The 14,800-nt window shown below is 51.8% G+C and overlaps 4 protein-coding genes across 4 annotated transcripts; 2 read left to right on the top strand and 2 right to left on the bottom strand.

The window, feature by feature from the left end:
• Positions 1–151: 151 nt before the first annotated feature.
• LDX57_010207 (sodium/calcium exchanger protein) lies at positions 152–4,068 on the bottom strand. The gene is made up of 2 exons (XM_046091957.1): positions 3,285–4,068; positions 152–3,164 (listed from the first exon to the last, which is right to left on the bottom strand). Exons 1-2 carry the CDS (start codon positions 3,510–3,512, stop codon positions 420–422), a joined length of 2,973 nt encoding a protein of 990 aa, XP_045947934.1. The 5' UTR covers positions 3,513–4,068; the 3' UTR covers positions 152–419.
• A 24-nt stretch (positions 4,069–4,092) lies between these two features.
• LDX57_010206 (condensin subunit BRN1) lies at positions 4,093–7,472 on the top strand. The gene is made up of 3 exons (XM_046091956.1): positions 4,093–4,454; positions 4,520–5,099; positions 5,157–7,472. Exons 1-3 carry the CDS (start codon positions 4,381–4,383, stop codon positions 7,122–7,124), a joined length of 2,622 nt encoding a protein of 873 aa, XP_045947933.1. The 5' UTR covers positions 4,093–4,380; the 3' UTR covers positions 7,125–7,472.
• A 493-nt stretch (positions 7,473–7,965) lies between these two features.
• Positions 7,966–9,596, bottom strand: LDX57_010205 (uncharacterized protein; the record flags this gene model as incomplete). Its single annotated transcript, XM_046091955.1, has 3 exons — positions 7,966–8,508; positions 8,576–9,043; positions 9,108–9,596. 3 exons carry the CDS (start codon positions 9,594–9,596, stop codon positions 7,966–7,968), a joined length of 1,500 nt encoding a protein of 499 aa, XP_045947932.1.
• Positions 9,597–12,868: 3,272 nt separating this feature from the next.
• Positions 12,869–14,782, top strand: LDX57_010204 (C2H2 zinc finger protein; the record flags this gene model as incomplete). Its single annotated transcript, XM_046091954.1, has 1 exon — positions 12,869–14,782. The coding sequence occupies one exon, from the start codon at positions 12,869–12,871 to the stop codon at positions 14,780–14,782; it is 1,914 nt and encodes a 637-aa protein (XP_045947931.1).
• Positions 14,783–14,800: the final 18 nt, after the last annotated feature.

Below are 14,800 nucleotides of genomic sequence, written 5' to 3'. Positions count from 1 at the left end.
AGCTTGCCAACAGATAATTTTATTGCGCCCGTAATATATATTCTTTTCTTTATCTGCACATCTTTAAGTTCAATTCTTTTGTATTTCGCCTGTATCAGAGTCTCCATCTCTTTATGTAGAGAGAATCTTTCCAAACATTGTTCCAGAGGCGGTTACATTCCATAATTACACAAAATCCATTTACCCATCCTTAACTTATATATCTTAATCCTTGCAATATATATATCCAGAAACTGACGTTCTATAACGAGCATTCGGATCCAGATTGAAAAGCGAAAATAAAAAGAAAGAAATAGAGAAGGAAAAGATATAGAATAGAGAAAAGCTAAATTGACGATGGTGCCAGCCAAGATAAGCAAAAGAAAAATAAAATAAAAAGCAATGAGAAAGAGATATAACCGTCACAATCCAAAAACAGCTCAAGCTACAAGTTCAGCAATCACGTTAGCCAAGGTGCTGACGCACCATAAGATAACCAGACCCCAGCCAATCTTTCTATCCATCCTCCACTTATTCAGAGGGATGACAATCAACAATCCCACAAGGGTAATCAACAGCGTTGCACCGCTGATTATGAGAACATTCGAGATGGCGATCTCGTAAGACCCTCCAGTTGCAATGACCGAGTCTGGGCTTGCGTTCATGGTCATATATAAACCACCCAATCCGATTCCTAGAAGGATATTTAACATTGGCCCACCGAAGCAGGCACTGAGCGCCATAACCGGATACCCAAGGCGTGCAACAGTGATGTCGGCAACCAAATCGCCTAGGGAATTCCCAACAGCGAACACGGTCAGCCCGAGGAGAGAATCGCTGATATTCAGAATGAACCCCACTGTCTTGAGGAGGCTAACAACTTCTGTAGCTATGGTTGCAATCCAGAATATAGCGACCATGAATCCGAGTAAGGCTAGGAAAGGGCGCCATGTGTTGGGAATATGTGAGTGTCCACTGCGTCGCGTGCTCAAGAGAAGGCATGTGAGACACACAAGAGAAAAGAGGAGGGAACACAGAAACGGTAGCAATAAATTGCGAAGTTTGAGTTCGGGGTCCATGGCCGTCCAAGATATTAGAGTCACAAAGAAAGGGCCAGTGAAAAGCTGTATCCAGACAAGCCATTGGCAGCTTTCTTTGGTAGAGACGGACGATGTGTCTTGCTGTTGTTGGACAGCGGGCAGCTCAGAGTCCCACCGTCGCCGATCATATGACGGCTGCGTTTTACTGTTCTGGTTTGTTGCCTCATTGGTAGTGTCTTCTCGATCAATGGCGTGAATTAGTGGACTATCATCTGGAAGTCTCACGAGAGGCGCTGTAGAACTCTCATCGTCTGTTGGAGATACGACAACGGTGACTGGACCTGTCGGCGTCTGGGGTTGTACAGGTTCGACTACAGGCAGAGTTATGGTCAACAGCAATACACTGGGAGCGGCCGCGATTCCCAATAGTCGCTCCCAAAATGTTTTAGCTTTCCAGCCATCCAGGGTGGGGAAAAGCGTGGAGAGAACTGTCCGAATGGGCAATGCCGCCCACCAAGACCGACATTTGGCTTGGACTCGACGGCGAGGACGTCCATCGTCAACGATACCGTCGTGGATCTGAAGCGATTCTGTGGGGCTAGAAGCAGCGGGCAAGCGTATACTCGGGGGTCGAGGTGCAGAGCCTGGTATATCGAAGGCAGGAAATGGACTCGTCGGAGCAGAGTTACCGGGCGATAATGAGGTTCCTCGCGGGGACAGCGGAAGGGGGGATTGCGAGTGACGTGTTTCTGTCTGATAGTTTGGAGACTGGAAAGCATTTGAAGGGGCAAGTAAAGTAGGTGGCGTATGAGGCCGGTCCCTTGCCACGGGGCTTAGATTTGGTGATGGATGCCCTGACTCTGGCGTCGAAAGTATTAAATCTGGGTGGGGACCGGCCTGGTGCGTTGGTTGTGTGCTTGAACTATCGCCCGTGGGTCGACTAACAGTGACAAGGGGCCGTGTCATGGAAGGATCAAGCACGCTGGTATCCAGTTTCAGTCCGGCAGCGTCGTTAGCAGACACAGCCCTAGTACGTCCGGGTCCACTCGCACCGTACGGTGAGAGATGATCTGTCGCGGACGATCTGTTATCTCTCGGGTGGGATGCGACTGACATATTGTCGTGCATGTGTGACGGGCCCTGCGTTTCATAGTCGCGGTTATCCGAATATCTTGGCAGGTGGATCGGGCCGTTTTGGTGTGTGCTCCGTGATCGCTGCAAGGAAGAAAGCACCGACTGAAACTCCAAGGCGCCAACGAGACTAGGTCTTATTGGGTTCAACGTGTTGCGCCTGTGTGCAGTAGGACGGATAACATGCATGTTATCTCGTATTTCGGCCAGGTAGCGGTTGCGGGTCTCGTCATCCTCGTCTCCGTCCTTCCAGGCAGGCACACCGGCCCTTTCCAAAGAATCAAAGTCGACAGCACGAAGGAGACTTGTTGACTCGGATGCCACTCCCGGGTCATCCTCTTCGACTTCCTCGATCTCCAATTCCTGATTGTCTGGTATATGGAAATGTGACCGCGCCGCTAGATTTCTCTCATAGACTCGGCGTTTCCGTACAATGTACCAGTGCCAAACCACGACCAGACCGACATAGAAGCAATACAGACCAACCATAGTGGCAGCTTCCCAGACATGAAGGCGACCGTCAGCTAACAGCAACATGCTAAAGCTGACAGCCACGATGAAATACCCCACATCCCGAACAAAGCTTCTCCGTGCGACCTTAAATGGGCGAACCAGCGCCATTGACCCCGCGACCACAGATGTGATAAAACTTGCAGCCCCGAGTAGTTCACCAATGGCCAAACTGCCGCTGTTGGACCTCATGGCAGCGAACGTGGAGAAAACATCGGGGCTTCCGTTCCCAAACGCCAGAAAAGTGACGCCAGTCAAGCTTTCGCTCAGTCCGAGAAAACTAGCTAAGGTGCTTAAGTCAATACACAGAAAGTCGCTAGCGGCAATTCCAATGGTGCTGAAGAGTAGAGATAGCCACAAGATAAGGGTGACGAAGGCAAGTGGTTTGGCGTCTGCGAGGGTGCAATAATAGAACTGAAGATAGGAAAAGAACCCATCTTCATGATCTGGACAGTTTATGCGGACAAAGGAGCATTGATCTTTAGCGTCACGAACGAGACGGCACTAAAACAAGTCAAGGCAAATAAAGTATGTGAGCATCATCAAGATATGATAGGAGCTAGACTTATAGAAATTCAGGGAAAGAGGGGGAAGAATGTGATCAGAAAGACAGTCAGACCGTACCTCCAGTTCAGTATTCCGTGCGACAACCTGATGGGTAATGGGACTAGCCGATTGCCAACCGCGGGTTGTGAGCTGCGTGGGAAGGCTCCCTTCGAGGCGACCAAGACCCCATTTCAAGACTGCGAAACTTGTGAACGCCAAGAGAGTCCAGTAGAATGGCCGCGCAGAATATCGACGCTTCTGGCCGCGCACAGGACGACCCCAGCTCGGCGTCAGTACTCGGGGCATGGTGGATGATGCGGCAGTGGTAACATCATGGGTATCTAGTAATAAAGAGTCGCTGGCGGAGAACAGGAGCCCAGGGAGGCCAGAATGGAAAAGCTGCAAGGGATAGAAACAGTTGACAGGCAGCAGTCAATGGATTTCGGGTGCGGTGAGTGATCTATTGACCAAGCTCGGAGACAGAGTGACGAGCCATGCGGGAAGGTTGTCAATTCAGTAGTGAGCTCACGCTCGTCAGTCGTCGTTCTGTCTACTAGCCACTGATGTCAAGAGAGTGGAGACGGTGGCTTGTCAGGTCATTGGAGGGCCGATGTGCACAGCCTCATCGGCAGATAGGAATAGATCGTGGATGCGATGAATAATGATAATCGATCAAGTGATCCATTGAAGAGAGAGATCGTGGCCTAGGGGAATTGGCATGAAGTGCCTATACTGGCCAAAGTGCGATGGTAGCCAAGTTAATTTTGAAGATGGAAGGAAGAAGAATAGCAGAGGGACGGTGTGCTCCGTAGGTGCTGCGTCACGGGAGTCAAGTGTCACATGCTTGAGTGGTAACCCGATCGGGACAGATATAATCACGTGACCACAGACACCAGATGGGACTAGCGGCTGCGCTGTGGGCGACTCTGCGGCGCCGTATGTTTTTGTTGATTTCCTGCTTCAAAGGGAAACAAAAACCGTCGGCAAAGTGGCGCATCGCAACCGCATCGTTGAGTTCTTACGCAACTCGCCTACCCCTCTCCAAATGAGAAGGTTTCTTGACCGCCATCTAATCTTCTTCCGCTAAACCTGTTGAATCATCTTCGTTACACCGCTGAGGAAGGGATACAGCGAGTGTTGAATCAGCCCTTGCTGCTAGGGGAAATCGTTCACAATGCCCCGCGTCGCAAACCCCAAGCATCGCCGCTCCGGCGGCGCTTCAACCCCCCACAAGAACTCGCCGTTAAAGTAGGTATCTGTCTAAGGCGTGTCGTGCTTTTTATATACGGTCCAGACTGATGTGATGGTATTAGAATTCCTCTCAACGATGACTTGGGCGAGAAGGCGGCCCGCATGGAGGCCCGTCAAGCGCGCCATGACCGACAAATGGATCAGATTAAGGCCGCCGTGAAAACACCCATGCCCCCGCGCAGGTATTCGAACTATGACCGCGCATCTAGTATGAGTCCTGCTACTCCCCGAGGGTCAGGCCATCGAGGACGAGATAACGATGCAGACGGCCGAAGAGCTGTGACCCCGATGAAGCGTGTCCCAATCCTGGCTAATTTCGAGGAATGGATGAAGATGGCAACCGACAACAAGATTAATGCGAATAATTCGTGGAATTTTGCTCTCATCGACTACTTTCATGACATGTCCCTCCTGAAAGAAGGCGATGGCGTGAATTTCCAAAAGGCCAGCTGCACCTTGGACGGCTGCGTGAAAATTTATACGAGCAGAGTTGATAGCGTTGCTACAGAAACTGGAAAACTTCTCAGTGGTCTGGCCGATAGTCGCGATAAGAAGGCCCGCGAGGCTGGTGCGGAGGGGGAGGAGGTCGACGACGAGGACGAGGAAGGCGAGGAAGGCACAACGAGAAAGAGCCGGCGAAAGGTATAGTGCTGTGTCAAAGCCAGATGTGTATCCGATCCACTGACTGAAGCTATAAAGCAACGCTCCCATGAGGCCACATTGGCACCCTCTTTTGCTGCCCTTCAACTCAAGAAGTTTGAGCTTGAATTCTCGGTCGATCCACTATTCAAAAAAGCATCCGCAGACTTTGATGAAGGTGGCGCCAAAGGATTGCTTCTGAACCATTTGGCAATCGACGGTCAAGGGCGCATAGTATTCGATAGCAGCGACGATGCTACCGAGGAAAGCCCGAAAGAGACGGAAAGTGCGCGCCAGGATACAGAAGACCCCGATCGACCGGACTCTCCTTCCCCTTCGAGACAATCCCCTGGCGAAGTGTTCGAGGACAGTATGGACATCGACATCGGCCCTCTAGCCAGCCATTTCTTCCCCGACCTAGAGCGACTTGAGGAGCAAGACATTTGTCCTTCGCTGAAGAATTTTGACCTTGGAGATCCGAGTGGATCCTTGGACATCCCCTTCCTCAAGGCGCCCGAAGATTGGCGAAATGAAAAGGAGCAAGGTCGCAACGTCAATGACGCATCTGGAATCATGCTCGATGATGATAATGCTGTAGGTTTCGATGACGATGACGATGCGACTTTGGCTGGCTTCGACCTCACTGGGGATGCAGGCTTCGGAGATGGTGGAGAAGTATGGGCTCGTGAAGCCGCACTTGAGCCAATGCTTAAGGTCCATCGGGTAGATCGAGACGGTGATGAGAACCAAGATGGCGAAGAAATCGACAACGATGATGCATATGCCATATCTCTTACTCATCAGCCGGATACTCGAGATCACGAGAATATTCTCAGTTATTTTGACAATGCCTTGCAGAAGAACTGGGCTGGGCCAGAGCACTGGAAAATCCGAAAAATCAAGGAGCATGCGGCCGCTAACACCGCGAATGTGGCGCCAAAACAACGCAAAGAGAAGGAACCCTTTGAGATCGACTTCGGTGCGCCTTTAGATCCGTCTGTGGCTGAACTGATTTACACTCCAGCTAGCTCCAACTCCACGATCTCCCTGCCCAAAACGCAATGGAAAACCAAAGGTCGCAACCTCCTTCCTGACGACAAACATTTCAACTCACGCCAACTACTTCGCCTTTTCCTAAAGCCTAAAGCTAGAATGGGCTCTAAGAAACTGTTGGGGTCACGGCAGTTCAGCAATAGACGCCCGGACCAGACCTCGGGCAATGGAGACATGGACGAGGCATTCTGGGCGAATCATAAAACCGAAGCCGACGCAGAGCCTGGTGAGGAAGGTGCTCCCGGAGCGTATGATGCCAACTTCTTTGCAGATGATGACGGTCTTGCGTTCCCGAATGGCATCGATTTGGGTGACGATGACGACGACAATCTACCGTTTGCAGACGCCAGGGAGATGTTATCTCCACCAGCTGATGGGGCTGCAGGGCCGTCAGCTGGGGAGGCGGGCGGCGCTTCAGGTCTGGCGGCACTCCTCAACATGGTCGGGTCAACCCCTGGCTCGGCCCTCCAAAATGGCGCCGGCGGATTTGGGTCGCAACTTGTAACACAAGGTGGTCGAAGAGCAAGACCTGATTATGTGGCCTACGCACGGGTTGCGAAGAAGGTCGACGTGCGACGTCTCAAATTGGAGATGTGGAAGGGTATGGGTGACCGATTAATCGCTGCCACACACTTTGATGCTCCTCACGAAAGCACTGTCAATAGCCCTCCGGAGCCCTCTCAACCCGACGCAACGCCAACACCCACACCCACATCCCAGGACAAGGTTGCTGACGAAGAGAACAATCGATTACGCTTCACCCATGTCATGAACTCCTTAAAACAAGTCTATGCTCCGGATACATTGCGGGACATTAGTACCTCATATGGGTTCATTTGTCTGCTTCATCTGGCCAATGAACAAGGGCTTGTCTTGCACAATGATGACCGTCCTGGTGGTGACGGCGAAGCTAGATTGGAAGAAATCTTCGTCGTGAGAGATGCCAACGCAGTCATCGAAGAAGGAGCTATATAACATTGTATATCATGGATGAAGGCATCTGCTCCCTTGTTTTAATGGTCATGTTATGCTCTATGAGGTATGCTGTATGGGTTGGAGTTTACGCAGGCTCTCAATATGTGCCGTGGGCGGAGTTTGTAGGGTCGTTCGTTTCTCTGTCGTGATGGATGGCGTTTGGTCGGGCCGTTTGAATGGCTCCTTCGATTTATTTATTTACCTATGTTTTTCTCTTCAGTTTTGGGCTGGGGGCACAGTCCTGTGCTCGATTGGCTCGATTTCTCATGTACCTGTTTTATCTTTCGGGTTTAACACTTCCTCTCCGAAGGCCGTACATAACTACATGCAATTTCTGTTTCTTTGATGTGGACTCGAATTCGGTTTCTAAGAACAATAGTGATCAAGGCTTGCTGTCTGCTAAAACTCTTAAATTACTAATTTTCGGCATACATGGCTGGTGTCTAATTATCGGCTTGGCTTGTCGTCTCCAATGAGACGACGGCCGAGCAAAACAGTCGGAAATGGAGGAAGTAGTGGTAAAAGGAGTAATCATAATAGAAGAGATGGTATATGTAACATGATGTAAATCAAGGACACGATATCAGCAAAGAAAAGAAAACTGCAAAAAAACGAAAGCCAAAAAAAAATCTCGTTCACGCCAAATTGTCGACAAGAATGATTCGGACCTGTGTACAAGGCTCTCTGTCTGGGTTGCATAATGGGCCAAAGATCCACAACTTCCGAGCTGACGCCAACTATTATGTTCGAAAAATCATATGTATATTTGCATGCTTAGGTATCAAATATTCGCGATTGACAGCTCAATCCCGAACATGCTCACCAACCAATCATGAGTCCCTTATTGGTGGTGCGTTCCTTGGGGAAAACCGGGGCTCATTGGGCTCGCATAGGCGCCTGGGATTGGGACGGCTTCGTAAGTCCGCTCACCGGGAGCAGCACCCATATGCTGAGAAGAGCCCTGGATTGACGTGGCCGCAGGAGGAGGAGGTGCAGGGAACTCCTCCTGTGCAGATTTGGGGGTTGCGTGCTGCACGCGAATCGGAGGCGGCTGCAGTTGGAATGTAGGTTGCGGCATGGTTGGCGATCGAGGAGTAGCAAATTGGGTCGAGCACGATTCTCCATTTTCCGCTGCAGAATAGGGGTCTTGAGGAATAGACGTCGTCACAATGGGGGTTTTGGCGGCATGGGGAAACCCAGGGGTGTTTGGTGCCGACTGGAGACGAAGCTGAGCCAGGTACAAGTCAGATCGAGCTTTGTCGCGGCGGTCCATAGACTTTGCGAGCCGCCTTTTGGTCCAGAACCGATAGAACACGACTGCGTAGATCAGGATAATCATAACTTCGAGAACTATCTCGATGATAGCGCACACTAGTCCCCAGTCCTGTCTTCAAGGTTAGTAAAGCGGTGAATCACTGTTGAGAAACCGCAGCATCGGCTGCCTAACGCACCTGAAGACGGCAGAGAAGGGCGTAATCAATGTCATTGTGGAACAATTCCTCCCGAGTATTCTTCTTGCAGGACCAACCCCACAAGTCCTGGCCGTTGCCGGTGGCTTTATCGTTCTGGTAGAGCGCAGCTGCAACGACCCACATGATCAGACTGAATGTGAAGAAGCAGACCGAAAAGATTGAGTAGTACACGGCGACTTTTTCTGCACGCTTATGGCCGCCCTTCCAATATCCCCAGAACACAACCAGACAAGCGAACAGCGATACACAGGCCACCGACAAGAGTAGGTACTGTGTCCACGGATTCGTGCCGTTGGCCCACGCAGGGAAGCCACTACGGGATGGCAACGATTTTGTTGCGTGGAAGATGGTCAAAGTCGTCCCCAGGATTGTGAGAACGATAAGACTGCACGAAAAATTCACAAAGCGAAGGAAGATCTTCGCAATTCGCACCCGGAGTTTAATGCGCTATACGTATGAAATCATATGCGTCAGTTTTTACCCGGGCCATGGCCATAACATACACACTCACCAGGTCTCTAGCATTCTCCTTGTCCGCTGATCTCTCTTGTTTCTCGACGTAGAATTCTTCGCGGAATGTTGGACTGAGCGGATTGAGCGTGCGTCCGGGCGTGCCTGGAACCTTCAAAGCACTCTTAAGGGGCGAGGTAGGCGGGACCTGGTGCGACGCATGTTGTGCAGGATCGCTTGCCGCGACATATCCAAACCCTACATCAGACACATCTGGATGAACCTGGGGTTGGTTGGAAGGATCTGCAAACGGGGAATTGCGCGCGTCAGCAGGGCCAGTCGGGGAATAGACCGCCGTTGCCTCCGCAAAACGAGCTGTCCGCGGACTCCTGATAGATGAGGACGAAGTGTCCGACGAATTTCGGTCCTCGACGGTGGGTTGCAGTGCTGGCGCCATTTGTCTATGATTGGGGCCTCGAACGATGTCTAGGGGGGTAACCGGTTCGTAGTTGCGGGTAGAACTCCTTTGGCTATCACCGGATATCGACATCGGATAGGCGTATCCAGAATCACGGTTATGGAGCGGGCTTGCGTTGTGCGAGATGTATTAGGAACTTAGAGAGCCAGCTCTCAACGATCCTATCCTGCCACCGGATTACAGGCGACGGACTCTTTGACAGTAATATGTGGTTGTTGATCAAATGCACGGTGTGCTCTTGTCTCAATCGAACTCCATGCGTTACCTTTGGGTCCCGTTGTCAGCTAGACCAAACGGGTCTGCGTTTGTGTGCTGCGGACGAAGGCGCTTAGACTAGAAAAGGGCCACTCACCAACAATCCGATTCTGTTCTTTGTTGACTATCTCGTGGAAACACCCTGCGAATCCTGCGCTGCTCAAGCCAAGGTGCAAACCGGCACGGTAGAAAGACTCAAGGTACGGACAGATGAAAGTCGGCGGGAAGGAGAAAGAAAAGAACAGAGAGACTACGATCGGACCAGGCCATTTTTGAACGAAGTGAGCACCCTGGATATCTATGAGGTCCATTCAGCGGGGGAAACATGCAACGACCGTGTGAAGGGCAGAGGTAAGCGCCGGGAAACCTGCAGAGCAATGACGGCAAGAACTTTGATTGGCGGAAGGCGAGTGTAGGTGAATCTACGGATGCGCCATCCAGGTGATGATAGGAAGAGACGGGGTCAAAAGGCACGATGACTGGATGTGAAGGTGCGTCACTAGCGCAATCATCCTGGCTTATCACAGCGGGGGAGAGGGTGTCCATCAGCATCAACATCACCATCTAGCTTCGTCCAATGCAGGTCTGATCACCACCGGAGCGAATAAGCAGGTGATTTGGCTCCCTCTTCCCGGCGCCAATGTTGATCGTCTCGCAGAACAGCCAACCAGACGGGCTACGGAGCCGCTGGGCTTGAGAGCGCGAGAGAAGAGAAGAGGAGGGGAGAGATAGACTGGCCGGACGCTGGATAATTCGATTCAATTCAACTGATGACCCCTTGACAAGGTAGACTATCTATATGAGGTCAGACTCTTTACATCCAGGCTAGAGAACAAGTTTTATAAAGAAAGAGATGGTCCCTGACCAACGGGATGGTACAGATACGGACGGTGAGGACTTGAGGGGTGAGGTATGAGGAGAGAGCAGAGAGTGGATCCTTCGAGAGGGTTGCTTAAGCGCCTGCAAAAGTGATCACTGTTTGATCACACCAATCACGGGGATGACTAATGCACTCTCCTCACCAGGTTCAAAATGCCTCATTCTTTGCCCTTTCCGGAAGGGCGGCGGCAATCAAAGTACGGTGTAGGGAACATAGCAAGGGAACACAGGCAAAGAGACAAAGACCGACTCGTCTTCTCTCCCTTTCTCTCTCTCATCATTCTCTTTCTTCAATATCTTCAATGTCTTGAAGTTCTTAAGCCAATTCAATGCCATGGATCGTTTGATCGGTGTGGGTATGCTGAGTCACGGCTGTGAATAGATTACCTTATTGTCTTGGTCCGATTGAATTGTCATTACCAATGTGTTCACCATACTCTGTACGACCAAAAAACCAAGGATTCAAGATTGACATTGACATGACCATGAGATGATTGTTTTACTATTGATATACCTCGGGGGGGGTGTACGGTGTACAGCCACCCCATCCCCACCGATTCTAGATTGTGTGCGCGGGCTACGAGTTGGTCCAGCCACCAATTATCCTTCCGTTTCACGATGGCAACGGGCAAGCACCGCCTCAGGATCCGTCCGGTGTCATGTCTTCTAGTCTTCTACACAGTCAGAGAACCTCCTGCTGAGTGCTGCGCCTCCCGTAGACTTAAAAAAGCATCCGTCTAACCAGCCTAGGTTAGCGTTACCGCTTAAGGCGAAAGCGTCCTTACGGTACTGTTACCACAGTACGGTCGGTCCGAGAGATGGTCCGAGTGCCAACGCGCCCCGTGGCCGGGCAGAGCCTCTTGAAAGTTGGTCACGGCCGGTAATGGCCCAACGCGCTCCAGCCACCTCGTGTCAAGATTCATCCCGTCCTTCTGCTTCTCCAACAGTGAAGACTCCCATCTTCTCTCTTTCTTTCTTTCTTTCCCTTCTCTGCAGGACCCGTCCTTACTTGCTCCATACTCGCTCGGTACAGCTACTGTCAGGGTCTGTCAGTGTCTCCTGCGCTTTCTCTCCCCTCCCCCTCTCGTCCGGCTGAATTGATTCTACCGTAGTACGGAGTGACCAGTTCCCACCCCTCCCTCCTCTGCTTCTGTGTGGTTCATCTCCGCCTCCGCCGTCCCCTCCCAAACATAACCTACGCTCGTTACTACTGACTACTAACTTGGCCACTGCATCATCATCTCCTGGATCCATCCATCCATGCCTGTTTGCCATTCTCTTACATCTGGATTTCAATACTGCCCTTCTCTCCCTCCTTTCCTTTTCCGGTCTTTTATCTTATTTTTATTTTGGGTACTTTGACTTGGCTCCTCCTATTCCCCCTTCTTATTTGGTTCTCCTTCTGCCTTCGATCCCCGTCTCCCCCACACCTTAGTTAGATTCTTATTGGTATTTTTTTTTTTTTGTTTCGGTCAGCCTCGTGAATGAGGCTTGGTCGCATCTGTACCCATCTCTCCTTCCGATCTCTTCCCTCCCGACAATTCTAAGATTCCTCCCCCCTTACCTGGCCTCTGTCCCGGGTGTTTCGCCTTACCTAGACGATTATCCGTTGACTACTATTTGTCAGACGGGTTGGTGTTGCATAGCCTCTTTTCACCCACCCCTTTTGCAGCAATTCTTAGTCTCGGCTTCTCCTGCAGCCTAACTGAGCAACTTCGATTCTGCCGCACTTCCGCCACGGATTCCCCAGATGGGTTGACCCCCAATTCAAACCGATCGATCTTTGGCTGATAGCAGTGTCAAACGTTTTGTTCTTTAATTGGTTTTATTCATCCTGCACACGCTACTGCTATTTTTGTATTCCTGCAAAGCCCCGGCCTTGTATACCAGTGGGACCCGATCGTCTGACAAGGCGTCGCGAAAGCTGAACCTTTCCGTCAGCTTGCGCCACACTCCAGGTGAGCGCCATCCATCCAACTCTGCTTCCCATCGTTCTGCTTCCTTCCTCGCATCCTCTTTGGATCCTTTCTGTCAAAACCCCCCGTCTCTCTTCTAGTTCTCTACTTTCTGGGTATTCTCCAGTTCCCTTTGATGGCTTTCACTCTGTAACCGCTCCCGCTGAACCGCGAATTACTGACATGGGCTCCACCGAAATAGCTTCTTCGTTCTTTCGTCAACCACTTTTGGCTGGCGTGAAACCTCCGTTATCCATGGCTGCATTGATGCAATCGAACAACGAACCTGTCGCCATCTCCAACCCTTTACCAGGGTCGTCCACAGCGGCCATTCCCAGTCCCCCCGATTCCATCGCTTTTCTGAAACAATCCAAACCCGATTCGAACCTGTCCTCCATCGCAAGCGCTGGACTGAACGTCTCTCGATCTAGAGACTCGTTACCGCCGATGACAGCAGTTCCGTCAGCGGCCAGTCCAATGGATCGGATATTAGAGCATGAAAAGGAATCGGAGCGAAATAGCTCGCAAGTGGCAAGGGAGGCTTTAGGCGCCAGCGAAAAACAGCAGGGCACGCCGGGAAACGATCCCATGCCAATAACCTCCGATCAAATGCAGGTCGATTCGCATACGTCCCCGAACAATGCTCCTGATGCATTCGGGACTTCCGAGAATAACGCGTCACTCATGAACACGGCTACTGTTGCCAGCCCCGGTCCAATAGACGACTCCGTTTCCCACGATGGGGAACGTTCAGGCCATCGCGATGAAGTGGAATTGTCACAAGATACAAGTAACAAGGCCTTTTCCTACCCCATGCCCACGACAGCCCTCGGTGATCCCCGCCGCGGTCTTAGTTTGCCTGGTTCCGGGTTCCACAAAGGTGGTCAGCGCTCGCCGTCAACAAAAAAGCATCGTTGCCCTTACTGTGCAACCGAATTTACAAGACACCACAACCTCAAAAGCCACCTTCTCACTCATAGCCAGGAGAAACCGTACGTCTGCCAGACATGCCAGTCACGATTCCGCAGACTTCATGATCTGAAACGGCACACGAAGCTCCATACTGGCGAACGGCCGCATCTTTGTCCGAAATGTGGGCGTCGATTTGCTCGGGGCGACGCTCTGGCCCGTCACAACAAGGGCCAAGGGGGCTGCGCCGGACGCCGGGCGAGCATGGGCAGCTACGCTCCTGAAGACGATTTTGGCGATGCAACCGGCCACGGTGGTGCTGAGGATACGATGGACGGTCTCGTATATGCAGAGCCAGAGCGCATGGATGAGGAAGATGAACGGCGGGTTAGCATGCCCAGCATCAAGAAGCACGACGTGCCTACCGAGTCAATAGCTCGCTCCAACACCGCGACGAGCTATCAATCCCGACAGCCGAGCACATATCCCCCGATCGCCGCAGGCCGACCCTCTCCTGGGGGCTTATTCCCGCCTCCCACCAGTCACGGTGGCTCTAGCGCATCAACGTCGCCCATCTCTCAATCGGGAAATCTGACGTTTCCTCCTCCAGGCCAGTCCTCTGGGGCGTCGGTATTTCAGTCGACAAACATCACTGAAAGCCCGAAGCCGCTTTCGCCCAACGCCTTGCCTTCTCACCAAATGGGACCGGGTCCTGATGGAATCCAGCTCCACCGCTCTCATTCTCCTGGCCTGACTTCGTCATTCCCGCAGCAACCGTACTCAAGGGCAGGGCCATCTCAGACATCCACCAACCATGCTTCCGGATTAGGCCTTCCCCCGCCGCAGCCCGGAGCACCTCAACTACCCCCTCCGCCCGGCATGAGTTCAGAGACCCGCTTTCCGCTTCACGCCCAAGGATCCGTCCCGCCACCAAGTGCCAAACATCACTCATCGCACAGTCATTCTAGTAATCACAGTGGGCCGCTGGCATCGAAGCCAGGCCAAGAGTTGGTAACCAGCAACGGCAGTCATCATCCGGGGGCTCACGACTCGAGCTATAATGAGCAGGGCCGAGATCGAGAAGATTCACTTTGGGCGTACATTCGTTCTGTCCACGAAGAATTGGCCAGTCTCAAAACCGAGGTAGCCGCTTTGAGGGCGCAGATTGCATCCTCGAACGTCAACACGTTAACCGCTTCCGGTGCCAGCGTCGCCCAACCCCAGTACGAAGCGGGCACCATCGGAGCCGGACAACGATGAATGACTACACCCTTCCAT

This window comes from Aspergillus melleus, assembly GCF_016097325.1.
Source record: "Aspergillus melleus strain CBS 546.65 chromosome Unknown contig6, whole genome shotgun sequence".
Classification (NCBI taxonomy): Eukaryota; Fungi; Ascomycota; class Eurotiomycetes; order Eurotiales; family Aspergillaceae; genus Aspergillus; species Aspergillus melleus.
The sequence above is the reverse complement of the archived record's forward strand: the minus strand, read 5'-3'. Positions and strand labels throughout refer to the sequence as shown.

Bases quoted from the DNA above. Each gene is read 5' to 3' on its own strand.
- LDX57_010207 (XM_046091957.1), bottom strand. From the start codon at position 3,512: ATGCCCCGAGTACTGACGCCGAGCTGGGGTCGTCCTGTGCGCGGCCAG. The intron at 3,165-3,284 runs GTACGGTCTGAC...GACTTGTTTTAG, and splicing joins CACGGAATACTGAACTGGAG to TGCCGTCTCGTTCGTGACGC.
- LDX57_010206 (XM_046091956.1), top strand. From the start codon at position 4,381: ATGCCCCGCGTCGCAAACCCCAAGCATCGCCGCTCCGGCGGCGCTTCA. The intron at 4,455-4,519 runs GTAGGTATCTGT...TGATGGTATTAG, and splicing joins CACAAGAACTCGCCGTTAAA to AATTCCTCTCAACGATGACT. The intron at 5,100-5,156 runs GTATAGTGCTGT...GAAGCTATAAAG, and splicing joins CGAGAAAGAGCCGGCGAAAG to CAACGCTCCCATGAGGCCAC.